The 21,564-nt window shown below is 43.9% G+C and overlaps 1 protein-coding gene across 13 annotated transcripts in view; it reads left to right on the top strand.

Annotated features, from left to right (window-relative positions):
• LOC147020464 (ryanodine receptor 2-like) overlaps window positions 1-21,564 on the top strand; it is a 372,265-nt gene that overhangs the window by 161,057 nt on the left and 189,644 nt on the right. For all 13 annotated transcript variants that reach the window (XM_085895797.1, XM_085895798.1, XM_085895792.1 and 10 more), the window contains 3 exons: window positions 12,616-12,731; window positions 12,868-12,938; window positions 13,380-13,501. In XM_085895797.1, coding sequence (XP_085751923.1) covers window positions 12,616-12,731; window positions 12,868-12,938; window positions 13,380-13,501 — 309 coding nt within the window. The remainder of the gene's footprint in view (window positions 1-12,615; window positions 12,732-12,867; window positions 12,939-13,379; window positions 13,502-21,564) is intronic.

The raw sequence follows: 21,564 nt of genomic DNA, 5'->3' as shown, positions 1-21,564 counted from the left end.
GCTACTCATAATCACTCGAAGGTTCTGCATTGGAAGTAACCAGAAATTTCACAAACCTCGATTTGTTTTTTTTTTGCCCACATGGCTTAAAGTCAAACTACCATATTATAACTTTTCACATTTCTACTCCACTCAACTTTCAAAATAAACATCTCACCACAGCAAAGCTTAAAAAGTCTCGCATAATAAAAAATTAATTAATTCCATACCGGATCATTGACATACAAGAGTTAACATTGCACTGTACCAATACACCACCGAATTGTCTTTTGTAAAGCATTTGTTAAAGTGAGATTATGATATGGATGAGGTTGAAAATAGACAAATGGATGACATTATGTTCTAATGAGTGGATATCATTATGCTTGTACACAAAGTACAAGGACATTAACGAGAGGAAAATCGACAAATGGATGTGGTATAAAGGATTGGAATATAGAATCTCAACATCACGAGCCTTGCTCTCAGACAGGAATGCTAAACAATTCATACAATTTTGATAGGTGGTCGATTGTGTTTCGCTATTTCAGTTCTATATATTTTTTAAAGCCTAAATATAATGCATGAGATTATTCTGTCAAATGTTGGTGTGGTTTTCCCATCACCTAATTTTTCCAATAATTCCAGCAATCTGTGTGTCTGTCTTTCTGTGACCGCTGTTTCTCGACAACCACTGTTCCGATCTAATTGAAACTTGCCAGGTATATTGCTGGGGCCCTGTGGATGTGCCTTTTCAAGGTTTGATATTAATCGGACAAGCGGTTCCCAAGTTATGGCCATTTATTTACCAAACCAATGACAGGACACATTGCTGCGTGGGCGTGGCCGATGGGGAAAGGGCGCCATTTAGTTACCAATGACAGGACACGTTGCTTGGCGTTTTGCACCCACAGTATCTATCTTCTATCTATCTATAATTCCAGCAATCTCTGTTTGTTTGCCTTTCAAAAGGTTTGAAATTAATCGGACAAGTGGTTCCCAAGTTATGGCCTAGTTAGAGCGCGTTCCCCATTACGGGTTACAATGTATGGACTTCCGGATAGTGATGACTTACTGTATTGTAATAATTTCTCGATTTCTTATGCGCATTTATAGATAAACACAATGCCCCAACGCAGTCGCCGTTTACGAGAGCGAAGGAACGGCCTGGGTGCTTGTTTGAAAGTTATTATGATTATTTTTTTTGCACATACGGCCACGCAGTATCGGCACGCAAGAGCGAAGGAATGGCCTGCGTGGTTGTTTGAAAGTTATTATTATTATTTTTGCACGTGCGGCCACGCATATACGGACATGCGAGAGCGAAGGAACGGCCTGTGTGGTTGTTGTTTCTGGCACGCGGTTGGAAAGTTATTTATTTTTAATTTTTTTTGCACGTACGGCCACGCACGTACGGGCACGCACTAGTTTTTCCAATTATGCAAACCCTTGTGTGGTTTTCCCACTGGGTGATAAATGATAAAACCAATTCTCCTGTCGTACGGGTGTTGTTCTCCTGCATAAGCCCAATGGATACCTACAGAGCCTCTGCAGTAGTGCTGGAACTGAAAGCAAAAGCTCGCTTCGGATCCAGCTCAGTAATTTTGGCAAAAATTCCCAGGTTACGGATCGACTCAGAATTCGGACAAGTTTGAACATTTTTTTTTTTTACATGATCAAAGCTTGTGGAAGAGCTCGAATCAAGCATATATAAATTGATCACAAGGGGGACACATGGCCTCAATTGAAGGTGTGTTGACAGATACAGATAGCCACAACACTGCTTGCATAACAATACAATGATGCCAGATGCGGGGAATGATAACGGTAAATTAGTTACTTGATAGTGCAAAGTTTATTTCCATTCCTTTCATCTTATAACCTACAAATGAAAGGAGCCGAGTTTCTTGGTCACACTTCATTCTAGAGGGTTTCTGCTTCCTTCTTCTTCCTTTTCTTCCCTTTATAAGGGGTGAGATCCACCAGCACCAAGCTTCTGCCCTGCCTTGCACTCAATGCTCCGCCACTTCCCTCTGTCCTTAGCCATCTCTCTCCACATATTATTGATATCACTCCCCACACAATCTTCCCATCTCCACCACGGTCTACCTCTTTTCCTCCTGTCTTGCTCCATAAACCTATCAGCTCTCTTTGCCATTCTCGCTTTTTCCATCCACACCAAGTGCCCAGTCCACTTCAGCCAGCTTTTTACCAATCTCCCATTCAAGCTCATCTGAACACCAATCTCCACCCTCAGTTCATCCATCCATCCTCTTTTCATCCACCTTCTTCACTCCCGCAATCCTCCTGGCTCACTTTCGGCGGCACTCAAAGGAGACATGACTGAACTTAAGGAGGGAATAGGGACTCGACTTCAAGTGATGGCAAAGCAGTTAAAAGGTATTAAGGCAGAGGAAACCAAATAGCAGAATATTGTGACGTCCACGGGACTTGAACAGTCCCGCCATCGCAGAATGAGCCGAAACGATGGAGGCGGTTTATTTATTTATAACCCAAACATGGCGGTTCTAATCGCTCTACCGCAAACGGGACGAGGAAGGTGGCACGAGTCACTTTTCACTGAGTTGATGATGTTTATTTGTTTTATTATTACCAGAAATAACAAGACTCGGCAAGAAGAGGGATCCGGGGCGATTTGACGGGATGGTGTGGGATCGGGCGTGGGGAAAAAACACAGACAATTCCAATGAATATACAGTTCTCAATCCCTCTAAGGTGCCGAGCGCACACACACACACACACGCACACACACACACGCACACACACACACACACACACACACACACACACACACACACACACACACACACACACACACACACAAAACGTAGCTATTTCTGGTGGTCAGGCTGGACCATGGTGTGGACGCAACTGTCCCTGGATCGGCGTCGGACGAGCTGGCCTTGCTCTCGTCAGGGGGCAGGAGAAACCGTGGTGCTGTCGACCTCCTGGTCTTGGCCCAAGTCCGCTCACAGCTGCCAGGGAACCAGTTCTGGCGCCAAGTTGCGAGCAGGAGAGGGAGGCAGGTCCGCCCGCCGTTCAACCCCGTACTCCGAGTCAGCAGAACCCCAGAGCCAACCAAGGTGAGGCACAAGGCTCAGCAAGGCTCCAAGACACGATCAAGAACACGATCGAATCAGCACAACAACAAGGATGCTCCCCGCGCAACAGCCTCCCCACCAAAAAAACACGATCTTTTGGTTGTAATCTTCTTCCTCTTCCTTTTCGACCCCGAACAGAACCTTTTTATCCTCCTGTCCTCGTCACTTCCAATCGAGCAGTTTATTGGCCCACCGCCGTCGCCTTCTGCCAATCGTGATCACGGGGCGGAGCCATCCGCTGCACTGTCCTGTGACGTCACGGCCAGTCTCCAGAGAATACCAAAAGGGGTTTACGCAGACAGACTTACCCTATCCCGTGTCCCTATCTAATTACATGACAATTATCATTTCCCCCCTTGAAGAAATGAACATTTACTAGACAACTTATCACCACTGAATTGCTACTTATTACATCGAGATCCTGGTAAACTCGAACTGCATGGCATACCTAATTAAACATCCTAATTACCCTTTGAATGCATACCCCCCCTCAAACGTAACACTGCCCCCTCCTCTGGTACCGTAGCTCCTGCAAGGTATATCACAGGCGCTACCGTACCAGCCTTAACACTTACTGACTCACACCTAATTAACCTAACAAAATAAAGTAGGAGGGGCAATGGGCAGCGAGTCGCAGCTAACTTACCTATCCTGCTTAATGTACTACCCCCTTATGGCCTTATCCTCGCCTAAACAATCATTCGTTTTTTTATTTTTATTTTATTTTTTATTTTATCACATGAGAGCACTGAGCGAAGTTGCACTCCATCCTCCGGATCATCGCTCTTGCCCAGCACTCTTCCAGTGATCTGGGGAGGGGAAACAAAAGGTTCCACAAAAACACAACACTTATACTTTACATTCCTACTCTAAGTCTTAACGACACTATTCACAGGATATTTACACTTGACCGCCTCCCCCAGTGGATGCTAATAGACCCAGCGTTACCTGGGGAGCCAATTTTCAAATTTGCTTGCCCCAAAATTATGCGGACATCATGCCCTTGCTGCTCCTGTCAAGTTGTGCGGGATCGAGTGGGACTCACACATCTTCACAACACTCACACCATGGTCATCATCACATTTCTAGGTCATGGTCCTCATTTTAATCATGCAGGCTGAATCCCGTCATGGCCGTGGGGTGGGTTACCACAAGATGATGGGGGCATCTCAGGTGCAACCATGCCCACAAGTAAGCTTTAGTCCAACCTAGACGTTTCTCCGCCCCGCTCCCTTTGATTCCCACCCCCCTGGTAGCCATCAGCTCTCATCCCGTACAACACACTGGAAGGGGTCTCACTGGCTCCTCTGGCCTTCCTGGGTCGCCAAGGTCCTACCCGCCTTGGTCGCCCAACCAGACCCTCTCCCAGTTGGCTCCAGACACTGTCACCATTAGCCACCAGGTGGTGAATCTCCTTGAAGGGGGTCGCAATTCCCGCTCACCGTGAACTTCAGCAATCCCTGTGGACAAGCACATCATCCCCACCCACAAAACCCACATGACTCCCCCACCCCATTGGCCTTACATGTGACACCTGCATTTCTAACACTTCACTGATCATGACCTTCCCTGTTACCACACCATGTCCAATAAAAAAAATCAACGTGTGCACCATACATTTCACTTCTTAACTTGAAACAACTCACACAGCACTTTTCCTCACCCGATCCACGCACCAGCCATTGGACAGCCACTTGTGCCCGCTTTGTTACCAATTACCCATTGTCCCTATTGTCACTCTAAAACCCAGCAGAACTTACAAACACATGCCAATTTTCCCACAATTCTTTTTTTTTTCCACCAAAGGAGGCACTTCGCCACAATCTCACCAGCCGAGCATGGCCCTATATGCTCAGCCCGATCTAGTCTTCCCGACCCCCGACAGTGATCTCCGGACCCGACCTATAAAAGGGCATCTCGGATAGACCTGGCGGTTCAGCAGGAGGATTCACCCTCTCCGAGTCTAAAAGTCTATTGGAGGGTCCCTCCATCGCCGGGTACCGGCAATATCGTTGCATGTGTCCTCTTCGCCCGCACCGGAAACAACTCCCCATAAAAGGCCCCCGTGAGTATCGGTGAAATGTCTCTTCCGGTTCCGGACCCCCTCGGCCATAATCGAATTGCTCTTTTGGCTGGGCTGGACCCCGCCGCTTTGGCGCATCAACTACCGAATTACCCCTTATCAAACTTGACAGTTTCTGGCAAATTTCCTGAAACATTTGGGTAATGCCAATTTCTCCCAGCCCCCCTCCCTGATCCTGGATCTCCGCCTGTCGGATCGTCACCGATGGCCTCTCTGGAACCCGACCCGGCCGACTCCACGAGGCCAGCCTGGCCGCGCACTCGGCCGCTCGGTGCACGGTGGGTGGATCCTGTAGCTCCACTAGCGCTCGGACCTCAGGGTCAGGAAGAGCAGCTAAAAATTTCTCTAGTGCCAGTCTGTCCCATGCCTCCACTGTAAGGTCCCGATACGCGATCCTGACTGATTGGTAAATGTCCTGTGCCAGCTCCTGCACTGTCTCACCCGGCTTTAATCTGCGGTGCTGGAGCTGGGCCCGCACTAGATCACAGTTCGCTGCAAACCCAAACCGACGGCTCAACGCCTCGCAAATGTGGGAGCTGGTCAACATCCCCTCCGCGATCATGTTTAACACATCTGCGGCTGGTCCCCGCAACGTTGCCACCAAATTCCCTGTACGTTCCCGTTCATTCCACCCGTTTAGTTGGGAAATGCACTCAAATTGCATCAGAAAAGCTTCAACGCTCCCTGACCCGTCGAAATTTACCAGGGGGATCACTTTTACGGTGGCCCGCTTCTCAGTTTCTCCCTTGTCCGAATCCAGCCCAGGGATCAAACACCCTTGTGGCTGCATATCCAATTTCGGAGCCCATTGTGGCCAAAGATGTTTTGTGGTGAGGGTCTCATGGGTCAATTTTGCCTCCTGTTCCAAACGTTGAATGGACCGATTCACCTCTTCCCGCAGGATCTTCTGGGCCCGCATAACCTCCTCCAAGGCTCCGTCGCGAGTTTGTAGCTGCTCCTCAACCAACCCGGACACTCTACTTACAAAAGACGGCTCTACCAGGCCTTGATCCAAGACTTCATCTTGGCTCATAATTTTATCTTGTTCGTCCAAACGAGCCTCCAATCCTTTTACCTCCTCCGCCAAATTCATCCCTTGCTTCCTCAGCTCTCCCCACTCTTCAACCTGCAGCTGCATACGAGCATCCACACAGGCACGATGACATTCCAGGCTTTCATCCACTTTATCAACCCGAATGTTCGTTGCATCAATTTTATCTACCAATTTTTTTCATATATTTTCCCCCTCCAATGTAATTTCTACCTTTGTTTCCTCCAATCTATCCTCAAATTTGCTTTGTATTTCTCCCAATTTAACATCCACACACTCCTGCATCTCAGTTTTCATTTTCTCCATCTTTTCCCCCCAATTCATCCCTCATTAAATCAATCCGTGCACCCAACTGTACCCCCATTACCCCCAATTGATCTGTCATTTCTGCCCTCTGTGTCACGAATTGATTTTCCATTTGTGCCGTCATTTCTGCCCTCTGTGTCACGAATTGATTTTCCATTTGTGCCGTCATTTCTGCCATTTGTTCCCCCTGTGCCGTCATTTTTGCCCCCTGTGCTGTAATTGCACTCATTAAACGTTCCAACATTGTCCAGATCGTCATCGTGCCGGTTTCCGGCGCTGCCCGCTCTGTTACGGGCGATGAAGCACGGTCCACGCTCGGAATGGGGGAGGTTCCAACCCTACCCCCGTCTCTCCCTTCTTCCCCCGACTCGCTGCCAGACACGTGGCCTTCCTCCTCAAACATCTGCACATCCGCCATGGTGCAGAAGTCCCGTTTGCCGCCAATTAAATTAAATTTGAAAAATCCCGCCAAAATTTTCCCGCGCTCGCGCGCTTTTCTGTAGTAATTTTATATTCCAATTCGTGGCGAGATTTTAATCTTGGTATATTCTCCCGATACCAAATATAATTTAGAGGGGTTCGAACATCCCACTCCTGACACCAATGTGACGTCCACGGGACTTGAACAGTCCCGCCAACGTAGAATGAGCCGAAACGATGGAGGCGGTTTATTTATTTATAACCCAAACATGGCGGTTCTAATCGCTCTACCGCAAACGGGACGAGGAAGGTGGCACGAGTCACTTTTCACTGAGTTGATGATGTTTATTTGTTTTTATTATTACCAGAAATAACAAGACTCTGCAAGAAGAGGGATACGGGGCGATTCGACGGGATGGTGTGGGATCGGGCGTGGGGAAAAAACACAGACAATTCCAATGAATATACAGTTCTCAATCCCTCTAAGGCGCCAAGCACACACACACACACACACACACACACACACACACACACACACACACACACACACACACACACATACACACACACACACAAAACGTAGCTATTTCTGGTGGTCAGGCTGGACCATGGTGTGGACGCAACTGTCCCTGGATCGGCGTCGGACGAGCTGGCCTTGCTCTCGTCAGGGGGCAGGAGAAACCGTGGTGCTGTCGACCTCCTGGTCTTGGCCCAAGTCCACTCACAGCCGCCAGGGAACCAGTTCTGGCGCCAAGTTGCGAGCAGGAGAGGGAGGCAGGTCCGCCCGCCGTTCGACCCCGTACTCCGAGTCAGCAGAACCCCAGAGCCAACCAAGGTGAGGCACAAGGCTCAGCAAGGCTCCAAGACACGATCAAGAACACGATCGAATCAGCACAACAACAAGGATGCTCCCCGCGCAACAGCCTCCCCACCAAAAAAACACGATCTTTTGGTTGTAATCTTCTTCCTCTTCCTTTTCGACCCCAAACAGAACCTTTTTATCCTCCTGTTCTCTTCACTTCCAATCGAGCCGTTTATTGGTCCACCGCCGTCGCCTTCTGCCAATCGTGATCACGGGGCGGAGCCATCCGCTGCACTGTCCTGTGACGTCACCGCCAGTCTCCAGAGAATACCAAAAGGGGTTTACGCAGACACACTTACCCTATCCCGTGTCCCTATCTAATTACGTGACAATTATCATTTCCCCCCTTGAAGAAATGAACATTTACTAGACAACTTATCACCACTGAATTGCTACTTATTACATCGAGATCCTGGTAAACTCGAACAGCATGGCATACCTAATTAAACATCCTAATTACCCTTTGAATGCATACCCCCCCCCCCTCAAACGTAACAATATGTTTTGTATGGGAGACATACCACAGTCCAGGATTGCCTCCAAATTGGCTGCAGAGCCAATGGGGTCTGACATATCTGTTACCATGGGGTCTGTGAAGGGTGCCGCACACTGATGACACATAACATGTGGCCCTTATAGTGGGGAAGGATTGTTTTTGTGGGTACATAGTCAAGATTTGCGGAAGAGCTAGAACACTTCGAGGCATATTGAGCACAATTTGAGTGTGGAGCCAGATGGAATGGTTGGACAGTAAGCAAGAAAGCATCTGTATTGGTAGCATCATTGAGAGGTAAGGTGTTGGGAATACTGAATACCCGACCAGAAAACCCAATGAGTTCGGAGGAAGTGGTACAATGCCTCACAAGACATTTCAGCTGTGAGACGTTTCGGCTGTGTTGGATTTTGACTGGCTGCGTTTGAAGCTTGGATTGAACACGTTGCCATTTGAGGGTCAGAGAAGAAAGGATCATGTGCGTGTAATGCATGGAAGTGTGCAGAGAGTGATGAAGATCTGCTGACAGACTTTAGAATGGTGCAGCGTGAGGACTTGGACTTAAACACAGTCATTACTTGGAAGGAGGCAGAGAGACGACCAGACTGGAAAGTCTTGGCTCTTAAGCCTGACTTGAAGGTATATTGGGGACAATGCATGCCTGGTATTGGCTTAATGGTTAGGTTGGCAGGCTTGGGGTCCTCATGTCCTGAGTTCAAATCCCGCTTGGCTGTTGAATTAATTGCAGGTGGGGTTGACTCAGCCTGTCATCCTTCTGAGGTTGGTAAAATGAGTACCAGCTTGCTGGGATGATTGAGCCATTCGAGTATCCTATGTCAGAGTGGTGACCTGTCCAGGATTGTGCCCAATAACCCAGGAGACTGCTTCGGCAGCACCAATGCTCTGTACAGAGAGAGTATGGTCCCGATTGATGGATAGGGACAATGCGACAGTCTCAAATTAGATGTTTGTGTGCTGCACCGGAAATGGACAGTGTCCATCACAAACAAGTACAGCATGTGTGGTTATTGTTGGTACCACAACAGAATAATTCTGAAATCCTTGGGCGATGTCATGGACCAAAGACAATGGACCATTTTGGCATAAGTAAAATGCTAAAGCAGATCCAACAACACTTCTGTTGGATTAATTGCAGAAGAGATGCGGAGGCTTGGTGTCATAAATGTGATGAGTGCTCTGCCAAGAAAGGCCCCTCAAGAAGGGAGTTAGCCCTGTTGCAATTTTACCAAGTACGTGCACCCATGGGTGTCAGTGGATGTCATGAGACCATTTCAGGAAGACCCCCAAACCGACACCTCCAGACTTTGCAACACGATGTTCAAGCCTTGCAACATGATATTGAACAAGTAACTGGTGATTGCCTGGGACCGGTTGCAACACCGGACACTGTGTGAAGACTAAGTATGATGCACCAGCAAGCAAGAAGCAATTTAAGGCAGGAGACCTGGTCTGGTTGAGCAACATGAAGCGGTGAAGAGGGCTCTGTCACAAGTTCGCAGGTCATTGGCAGGGTCTGTGCTCGGTACTGAAGCAGCAAAGTGATGTCATCTATTTGGTGTAGCAAGGACAGGGAGGTGCGGCATCTTCTTGCACTGGGACAGGGTAAGGGAATATCATGGGTTCTCCATTCCTGAATGGATTCAATTGGGCCAAAATACGTTAATGAAGGGGTGAATACCCCCTTCCAGCATACCCATACACTACAAGAGAATGACCCAGAGAATGGACTCGGCAGGAACAAAGGGGCGGAACTGAGTAGAAACCGAGTTGACTCACCAGTCATCTTTGCGGAGACTTTAGATATCCTTTTGGGGGCCCTCGAGGTGCTGAATGAGGAGTCGAAGCCGCTGGGATTACGGGTTTCTTGGGTCAAAACTAAGATCCAGGCTTTCAATGACATCTTGGATGCTGCTATCCTGTCTGTGTCTGTTTGTGGTGAGGATGTTGAGGTCGTGGAGAGATTCACTTACCTTGGCAGTGATATTCATGTCTCTGCTGGCTGTGAGTCAGAGGTCAATAGACGTCTGGGTCGGGCCTGCGGAGTCATGGATTCACTGGATCATGGGGTGTGGCGCTGCGGGTACCTGTGTGGGAGGACGAAAGTCCGAGTCTTCAGGTCCTTGGTGCTTCCAGTCTTGCTCTATGGATGCGAGACTTGGACTCTGACCAAGGATCTGAGATGGAGACTTCATTCCTTTGGTACCAGGTCTCTTCGGAGAATCCTTGGCTATCACTGGTGGCTATCACTGGACACAACAGATTTTGTGTCCAACGAGCGGTTGCTGAGAGAGACTCGGATGAGATTTGTTACCTGCATGGTCCGAGAGCGTCAGTTGCGGCTGTATGGACATGTGGCTCGCTTTCCTGACGCTGATCCTTCTCACCAGATTCTCTGAGCGAGGGTGTCTCCTGAGTGGAGGAGGCCAATGGGCTGACCACATTCCTCGTGGTTGCAGCAGGTTGACCAGCATCTCAAGGAGATGGGGATGGGCCTGGCATCTGCCTGGGGGAAGGCCAGACGGAGGCCCCTGGAGTACCGGCGGAAAGTGGACGCAGCGACGCGCTGTTCTGGCAATGCTCCCATGCCTAACCTAACTGACCTGAGTAGAAAGGGGATGCATGGCAGCCAGCGACCAGTCTACCTGGATGATTACGACCTGACTTAAGTCGATGTGGGGGAGAGTGGGTTTCCATTTTGTTCAATAGCTTTGGAAGACACTTTTTACAACATGCCTTAACACATTGCTCTCCTCATCCCCACCTCAAGTTGGAAGAGGGAGTAAGCCACAAGCTGGCTGCCTTAGTTACCATCACTGATATCCTGTAGGCCTTCAAGACCCAACAAACTCCTTTTGGAGTTGTGCCATGCGAAGACATTGTAGCGGTGGGCCATTATTCCTGAATTTCGAGTTCTGTAATGGACAATTTATTTATATGTTTAGAATGTCACATAAAATGGATAAATATGTTTCCATCTCGACCCCTCCCAGTGGAAATGAGCAGGGTTGGTTCGAAAGAATGCACAGCTTGAGTGGAAATATCAGCCAGTGCAGCGAGGTGAGGCGAACAGCTCTCGTGTAAGCCAGCGGTGTAGCTTCAGCTTGGCTGCATCAATGGTGCGCCAGGCTCGGAGTGGAATCCGCATGTGTTTGTAAAAGCCGTGATGAATGTGAAAGAGCGAGTTAGAAATTCAGAAAGATCAAGAAAGAAGAAGAAGAAAGGCGAAAAGGAAAGTTGGAAAGAGAAGTCGGAAAGATAAAGAAAGTGAGTGAGTGAAGGAGCGAATCTGGGTGTGAATCTCTCATCTCGTCTTATCTGCCTAATCTCTCCATTTTCTTTTGAAATCCCTCACGTCTCGTCTTTTATGGGGTCCCCCCCTTGTTCTGCTGATTCAGGGCCCCCAATTGATGCTAGGTGAGCAGGGGCTGTGGAACCCCCCACCCGGTAATGATTGGCTGGGTCCCCTCTTTCTGCCGGGCAAATGAGTTTGGTTAAACGGGGGCCTTTGTGGAGGTTCTGTCCATGAAGTGGAAGGGGTGAGAACTTCGGTCCACATGTCAAGGTTAATGGATTGCATCTGTTCGGGGGGAAGGTAAACTATGCAGTGGCCTTTAGAGGAAGGCAAATGAGGCAGTCCCTTGTCTTCCTTCCCCCTCAAGCCAATTGCGTCAATTTCTCCACTGAAAATAAGGACGTGGGAATTTGCTATCGGTGCTGTGTGTACGTCTTGTTTGCTGGAAATGGTCTGATTCCAGAATGTCAAGGAGGGAAGAACATTTTGGCGAAAGTCATTTTAAATCAATGCCTGCATTCATATGATAACTCCCATTGGTCATGTGTAATTGCCCAAAGCCCTAGATAGCACGACCCACACATGGGGAATGTAATGATCTCCTGAGCATGTCACCGTGAACCTCTGGAGCCAATATTTAATACTCTGACCTCACCTTCAAACAGGTGAGGTCATAACACAAACTTGGCTTGACTTGTACTCGGCTCGGAAGGACAACTTGCCGAGCTTGGGCACTCTGGTCGGGTAAAGCACGACTCTGCAGAACATTGTGAGAGACATGGTTGATGTGGAGTTACCGAGAGGCGCATATCCCCTTGTTTTTTATATTTACTCATTCATAATGTTTTATTTTAATTGGGATTTTGAAAGATTCACTTCTATTTTCTTAACCCCACTTGTACACTGGTGAGACATTCACTCATGATCAACTTGATTGAATGTTGACTTTTTCATGTATTGTGTTTTTTTTTTTTTACTGTTTTTAGAGGTATGAAGGACATTGAGCTCGATGCGACTTCTATCGAAAAGCGCTTTGCATATGGATTCGTGCAGAAGCTGATAGAGTATGTGAACAATGCCTATGAATTCATCGCGCTGCTTGGTAAGACTTGGATTGGAGAGGGGGAATGCACCAAGTGGAATATATTTATTGGAAAAATACATGGAAAAATAAAATCAGTAAATGCCCTTTTAACTTTAAGTGATTTAAAGTGTTTTCTTTTTTCTGTGCAATGTAGCGGATGCGGGATCAGCTATATCAAAGGACCAGCGCTCATCTAATGAACAGGAATTGAAGTTTTTTGCAAAGGTGAGAGCTAGGACTATAAAGTCACCATACTCGTGTCCTCATGGGGTTACCATCATTGGAGATTAACAGCAAATGTGAGTAAGTGAAGGGGTGGGGGGGGGAGCAGTTGGCTGGAAAACACAAAGCAAATTAGACTTAGCAAGCACTTCTTCCTGAGACTTTTGCATTTATAGCAGACCTTGGGTGTAACACTTTACCATATGCTGTTTATTACCTGAGCATGTACATAGATGTTTCACCATTCTTTGATAATGTATCCAGATGATCCAGAATCTGATGTATTGCCATTCACTACAAACAACCATCATTTGTTCGCCCTTAACAGGTGCATGAGGAGTGTGACGGGTTTTTATATTTTAGCAGTTTTCTCAAAAAAAGGATTGGTTTGTGACTTGTAAAGGATGTTTGGATCTCAGAGTGGTATTGGTGAATGTTGTGCAGGTGGTTCTCCCACTCATCGATCAGTACTTCCATAACCACCGGCAGTACTTCCTATCAACCCCAGCACGGCCGATGCCTGGAGGTAGTAATGCATCACCACGTGAAAAGGAGATGGTCGTGAGGTAGGGACTGGTTTCTTTATTTTATTTTTTTATAACTTTCACTTATATAACACTTCCTTGATAAGTATTCTCTATTTTCTTTCTCTCATCAACTTCCCTAATTGTTTTGTCTCATTGTTTTTACTATATTTGGCTTTCTCTAACTGTTAATTATTGAATGGTTTCTAAAATATCTTTCTCTCTCTGTTTTTCTCTATTTTGTTTTCTCTGACTGGTTTTATCGAACAAATTTCTAACAATCCTCTCTTCCAGTCTTTCTAACAATCTTTTCCAAGAGTTTTTCTAAATATCTTCTCTCACAGTTTTTCCAACAATCCCCTCTGATTTTTCGAACAATTTTTAACAGTTTTTCTCACAATCCTCTCTAACAGTCTTTCTAACAATCTTTTCCAAGAGTTTTTCTAAATATCTTCTCCAACAGTTTTTATAAAAATCATCTATAACAGTTTTTCCAACAATCCCCTCTGATTTTTCTAACAATTTTTAACAGTTTTTTTCACAATCCTCTCTAACAGTTTTTCCAACAATTTTTAAGTTTTTCTAACAATTTACACAGTTTTTCTAGCAATCCTCTCACACATTTTTTCCAAAATTTAAACAGTTTTTCTAACAATCCTCTCCAACAGTTTTTCCAACAATTTTTAACAGTTTTTCTAACAACCGCCTCTATGATTTTTCGAACAATTTTAAGAGTTTTTCAAACAATCCTCTCTTACAGTATTCCCAACATTAGTCTCTTACAGTATTCCCAACATTTCTCTCCAACAGTTTTTCTAACAATCTCCTCCATAAGTTTTTCTAACAATCTCCTCTATCAGTTTTTAGAACAACAGCCTGGTGTTGGCTTAGTGGTTAGAGAGGGGGCTTAGGATCCTAGGGTCCTGAGTTCAAGCCCTGTTGGGCTGCTGAATGAATACACCAGGAGGTTGACTCAGCCTGTCATCCTTCTGAGGTTGGCAAAATGAGTACCAGTGCACTGGTAAGGGGGACATCAGCAGCATAGCTACATCCCAACCAATGATGCAACCAGCAGCCACAGGCTGCACTCGATAGAGAGAGTTTTTTTAGAACAAACTCCTCTATAAGTTATGTTGTTTTTTTTTTCACAATCCTCCAACAGTTTTCCCAGTATTAATCTCAAACAGTTTTCCCAACAATCTTTAACAGTTTTTCTAACAATCTTTAAGACTTTTTTTTTTATATTTTTTTAAACAATCCTCTAACAGTCTTTCTAACAATCTTCTCTAACTGTTTATATATATATATATATATATATATATATATATATATATATATATATATATATATATATATATATATATATATATATATATATATATATATATATATGTATATATATATATATATATATATATATATATATATATATATGTATATATATATATATATATATGTATATATATATATATATGTATATATGTATATATATATATATATATATATGTATATATATGTATATATATATATATATATGTATATATATATATATATATGTATATATATGTATATATATGTATATATATATATATATATATATGTATATATATATATGTATATATATATATGTATATATATATATGTATATATATATGTATATATATATATATATATATATATATATATATGTATATATGTATATATATATATATATATATGTATATATATATGTATATATATATATATGTATATATATATATATATATATGTATATATATATATATGTATATGTATATATATATATATATATATATATATGTATATATATATATATATATATATGTATATATATATATATATATATATATATATATATATATATATATATATATATCCTGGTGTTGGCGCAGTGGTTAGGGCAGCGGCTTGGGATCCAAAAGGTCCTGAGTTCAAGCCCCATTGGATCACTGAATTAATACACCAGGGGGTTGACTCAGCCTGCCATCCTTCCGAGGTCGGCGAAATGAGCACCAGTGTACTGGGCCGGTGTATGCCCCGGTTAAAATAGGTGTACCATATCCCTGTGTCGTAAGAGGCGACCAGGGTTGCGTCAGAAAGGGCATCCGGCGTAAAACATGTGCCAAATCACGATGCGGATCATACGGATGATCCGCTGTGGCAACCCCTAACAGGAGCAGCCGAAAGAAGAAGAAGATATATATATATATATATATATATATATATATATATATATATATATAAAAACTTTTAAAACAATTTTCTAACAATCTTCTCTGTTTTTATTAAAAAAAAAACTTTTTAAAACAATTTTCTAACAATCTTCCACAACTGTTTTTATAAAAACAAATCTTTTTAAACAATTTTCTAACAATCTTCTCCAACTGTTTTTATTAAAAGTCTTCTTTAACAATTTTCTCACAATCCCCTTTATCAGTTTTTCTAACAACTTCTGGAACAGTTTTTTCTCTTTTTCCCCTCATCAATCTTCCATACTCCATCCATTATCAAGGTTAATTTTTGAATGGTTTTCCAAAACAACTTTTTCTCACTGTTTTTCTCTTATTTTGTTTTCTCTGACTGGTTTAAGCCTGGTGTTGGCTCAGTGGTTAGGGTAGCGGCTTGCGATCCAAGGGTCCTGAGTTCAATCCCCGTTGGCCACTGAATTAATACACACCAAGGGGTTGACTCAGCCTGTCATCCTTCCGAGGTCGGAAAAGTGAGTACCAGCTTGCTGGGATAATTGAGTCATTCGAGTATCCTTCAATGGAGTGGTGACCTGTCCAGGATTGTGTCCAACAGCCCAGGAAACTGCTTCAGCAGCACCGACACTCTCTGTGGAGAGTATGGTTCCAATTATTATTTGTTCTGACTGGTTTTATTGAACAAATTTTGAACAATCTTCCAATAATCTTCTCTATCTTACTTACTCCTTCCATTAAGGCCCTGTCACACCTTGACGATTTAGCCATCGTATGCCTGACGTATGCAAAATTTGGCTAAAACGCTGGCACACGTCGAATACGTTATGGGTAAGTTTGTATACGTTAAGAGCACGCTGGCATACGTCGTAGTACGCTGGCATACGTCGTAGTACGCCGAGGTGTTAGACAAATTTTTCATGCTTGAAATTTTTCGACGTATGCCAGCGTATGACTCACACGTTCCGCATAATGCTGGCCATAAGTTGTAGGCACGTTACGCGATCGTTGACGCACGTCAACACACGTTACTTGTAAGTTACTCATAAGTCGAAATACGTCGAGGTAATGTTTAGCGTACCCGAAACTTATTTCTAACCTATGAGTAACGTGTTGTCGGCATGTTAGGCGATTGTTGACACACGTCCACACACGTTACTTGTACGTTACTCATAAGTCGAAACACGTCAATGTAATGGTTAGTGTCAGTGTTCCAGACTCCCTGGTTTTTTTTTTTTTTACTTCTGTGTGACGGTGATGTTAACACTTCGATTTCTAGTGCGGTTATAATATAATATAATTAATAGGCTGCCGCTCAACGATTTAAATCATAACCGCACTATAAATCAAAGTGTCAACATCACCGTCATACCGAATAAAAAAAAAACCCCCAAAAAAATCAGGGAGTCTGGAACACTGACGCTAACCATTGCATTGACGTGTTTCGACTTATGAGTAACGTACAAGTAACGTATGTCGACGTGTGTCAACGATCACGTGGCGTGCCTCCAACTTATGCCAGCGTTAGTCCGTGAGCTAGACAAAAATTCAGTATCAAATTTGGGGCAAAGGGAGACCTTACTTTTTTGGTGAGAAATAACCTATATTTCACGAAAATGTTTGCTGGCCCATCATGCATGTTCGTTTTTGGTGTTATCCGCTAGGGGGCGCTCTTTGAGGGTCAAACGAACCGATTTTTTTTCTTTGCAGATTTGTGAAGTAAAATGTATTTATTATCTAACTTTCAAGATCAATTTGTGTTTTGATGACAATAATATGGTGTAATTACGTTATATTTGTAATTTATTTAATGATAATGAACTACTTTTTCAATCTTCAAACGCGTTTTTCTCCAATATCTTTAAAATCAACGAGACCGACTTTGCAGAAATTCGACTGGAGCCCATACAAGTGGGCATTTTCTCGATTTGCAAACTGAGATGGGAAGAGGCAAGTCTGTGCCAAATAAAAGTGCCGTTGATTGCAGTCAGCATAGAAAATGTCATGCCTACATCACAATATGTTAAAGCATACTGCCGCTGTCCAATATTATTATTATTATTATTATTATTATTATTATTATTATTATTATTATTATTTATTGACCACCATCACGTACAGAGGGTAAAGCATGAAAGTATACACATCTTAGATATATAGTGGTAGTCCATTAATATAAACTGAATTTAGTAGTGTTCATGGAGCGGTATGCTATAAGTCAAGATGGAAAATTTTACTTTTGTTCAGAATCAATAGTAGTAAATCTGTTTAAGAACTTTGTGGCAAAATTTTGTAACGGAAGACGGATCGCTGTTCATTATAGTTGTAATGGAAGAGCTATCATGGACTGCATGATTAGTCAGGAGATTTTCGTCTCGAATAACTTCAAATGATTTTATTAACGAGATGCTTTCTGTAGAGCACAAGGTCCAGTCTAATTGCGAGATCCATATCTTACGTCGTCGAAATGTCATCCCGCCGTCACAGTGAAGATTGTTATTATTAAAGTGGTTTATAGGATGAACGTTCAGCTCTTTGCACAAATCGAAAATAATTTGACCGTGTTGGTTTGATCTAGTGTCTGGGTTTCTTGTGTAATAACCGTTTTGCGAGTTAAAACGTTTGAGGTTTGGTATTCGTGCATTAAGGTCGCCCATAATAAATACCTTTTCTTCGTTAATGCATTTTTCATGTATGGTAGCAAAAACATTGAGTTGAAAGTATGGGGAATCCGACGGGGGGATGTAACAGGCCCCAAATATATGATTCGGAACGCACGACAGACTAAACCAGACTTGATCTTTCTCTTTTTTGACACTGTAGACTTGTGGCCATAAGTAATTAGCCACAAGTACCCCGAAAATACAATGTTCACTACTACGTTTCATTGGTAATTACATACAACATAGTGGGAGGCAATGATAACAGCTGTCTGATTCTGAACTTTGCACTTATTCTTCCCCACTGTCAGATTCTTCCTCTGAAGTATAGCCATCGGTAAGGTTGTCCTCTGTGTCGTCTGTCATATTGGTACAGTATTTCAGCCTACACTCGTCTGTGCACTTCAAGCCATTGACCATACATTTGCAGGTTGGGAGTTCACAAACACGGCGGCATTTGCATGACATGAACTCGAGTACTACTTGTGGTGCAGGTGGACCACTCATCCACAGAACATCCAGATTGCCATCGTCTACAACGACCCAGCCATACCCAGGCTCAGGAGCTGGCATATCAGGATTGGCCTCCAAGCTCCGTCGCCAGACTGCACACTGATAGTTTGCTCGATGTGCATGTTGTTCCAGGCAGTCCTTGCATGGAGGTAATTGTCCAGACTCGACTCCCCCCTTCTTCGCTCGCCACATGCTGAACTTCAGGGCATTCACGCCCGTCTCGAGAGTCCTGGCTGCATATAGGCGACAGGTGAATGACTCCAGTGCCCACAAAATGTCAATTGTGAGGGACCAGGTTTCGCCTAGAGCTGCGAAAGTATCACGGAACACCTTTTCCTTGCACATCAGCTTGAAGCCTTTGATTTTGCCTACACCAGAAAAGGCACTGACCGTATCGCATCCAGTATATGCATGCAGACCAGGCAACGCCAGACAAACTTCATCCCCCATCATTTCTTCCATTTTGTCAATGCTAAGTATCTTGTTCCTGTCCTTTGCAGCGACGCGCATGTATAGCCTGCACGGTATCCTCCTGCAGAATGCCAGACACAAGATCAAGACATCAGTGTCTTCTGACACTATGACGATTGACTTGAATTTGGATTTCCCGGCATGAGCTGCATGCAACAATAGCCGCGTATCAGCTTCTTCCTGGTTTGAAGCAAGTTGCTGAACATCCAATGTGACTCCATCCTCTGTAATCCTGAAGCACTTGCTACCATATGTCACGAACAGCTCCTTCCCACCAAGTTTGTTCTGTTTATTCTGCCAGTCCTGAGCGAAGAAGTGGGTAAGGTTTTCCTTGCAAGCAGAACATGCCAACAAATGCCTCCAGTTCTTTATTTATGTGTTGGGATGATAACCGAAAACAGGACTCCTTGCGATGAACCACGCTTTACTCATTCTGCATTCTTGATGGAGAAATCCCGATAGACATCGAAGACTACATCTATGCGTTTGCTGCCTGGGTAGGTCTGCAAGACAGTTTGGAACAGCTCCTCGGAAACTTCTGCAAATGTTCGGTTGTCACCACTCATCTTATGGACCAGGTTCATGCCGTCAATGATAGAAGCACTTGGTACCACAACGTCATTTGCAGGAGAGATATCCTTATATATATCAATATCAACTCACTCTCGCCAGATTCCAATTTCCGACAATATTTCTACTTACAAACTAGCAAGAATATTAGAAAGATGTATATATTTTGGTGTAAAACAAACTTGACAAAACGGATATTAGCTGCATGCAGTGAAATAAGAGAAAATCGCATTTAAACGTTTGGAATTCAATTCATTTGCAGTTAATTTCCACTCTAAATTTAAGGATTTATCCACTTTATAATAGGAAATCACCTCAGTCGAGCATTGGATAAGATGCAGGATATGAATAGACGTAAAATACCGCGAAAAAAGGAATTGTTATTTTTACACACTACTAGCGCCCCCCCCCCCCCCCTAGCGGATATCGCTTAAAAACGAACCTGCATGAAGGGCCAGCAAGCGATCTCCGAAACTAAACATCATGACCTACCAAAAAAATGGCATGCCGCTTTGCCCCTCGTTTGATACCGATCTCTGAAATTTGGGGGTCCAGCTCACGGACTACGTATACAGAATGTGTGTCATACGTTGAGTACGTCGAGAAATTTTCAACATGCTGAAAATTTCTCGACGTACTCGGCGTATGACGACGTATGCCAGCGTACTGCGACGTATGCCAGCGTGCTCTTAACGTATACAAAACTTACCCATAACGTATTCGACGTGTGCCAGCTTGGTTTGGCAAATTTTTCATTTGTCGGCATACGCTGGCTAAAACGTCAAGGTGTGACAGCGGCTTCACACTTCGATGTCTAGTGCGGTTATGATTTGAATCGTCGAGCCGCAGCCTATGAATAGCCTTCGCCACATGATCGTCGGCGATACGCTGCCACGCGCTATGCATAAGTTAGACTATTGTTGGGCATAGGTTGTGAACGCCGACAACATGCTCAGCATTCGTTGGTATAAGTTATCTATATGTGATTAAAATGTTCTATGTACGTTACTAATATGTTATGCATACGTCCAACACGTTATTATACACCCAAAACTTAAAAAAAACATCAATAGTTCAGCGTACGCCAGCGTTTTACATACATTTTGAGACCTTGCCATACGCTGGCTAAAACGTCAAGGTGTGACAGGGCCTTTAGGAAGGGTTTTTTTTCTTTCTTGGAAAAGTAATTGATTATAATTTATAAATGTACTGCAGACTGAAACGTCACCGATTCATCTTGTGATGCAATAAAATGGGATAAAACACTGCAATGATTCCATCACAGTACTTTTATAAATCTTCGTCATTGCTAAATTGCAGTGTAAACACTTGTACCGAATACAGTATATTATACAGTATATTTTATACAGGTATCAGGGCTCGTGGAAGCCGAGCAGAAATATTTCTTGAAAAGAAACTCCAAACCCTCTCTATTACCATTTACCTCTCCATTACGATACAGCAACTTGAGATGTTAGTTTCACCCTGAAGAGGATGCAAGACAATGTGTGTGTGTGTGTGTGTGTGTGTGTGTGTGTGTGTGTGTGTGTGTGTGTGTGTGTGTGTGTGTCCACATCTATTTACTTTAAAAAGATTTTTCTCTGTAACTGCTTGTCCAATTGATGCGAACCTTTTAACATAGGAGGGACTCCCCATGGAGAATATTTTATTG

Source organism: Eptatretus burgeri, chromosome 9 (genome assembly GCF_056783735.1).
Source record: "Eptatretus burgeri isolate ZD-2024b chromosome 9, Ebu_testis_v1, whole genome shotgun sequence".
Lineage (NCBI taxonomy): Eukaryota > Metazoa > Chordata > Myxini > Myxiniformes > Myxinidae > Eptatretus > Eptatretus burgeri.
This window is presented reverse-complemented; position numbering and strand designations above follow the sequence as displayed.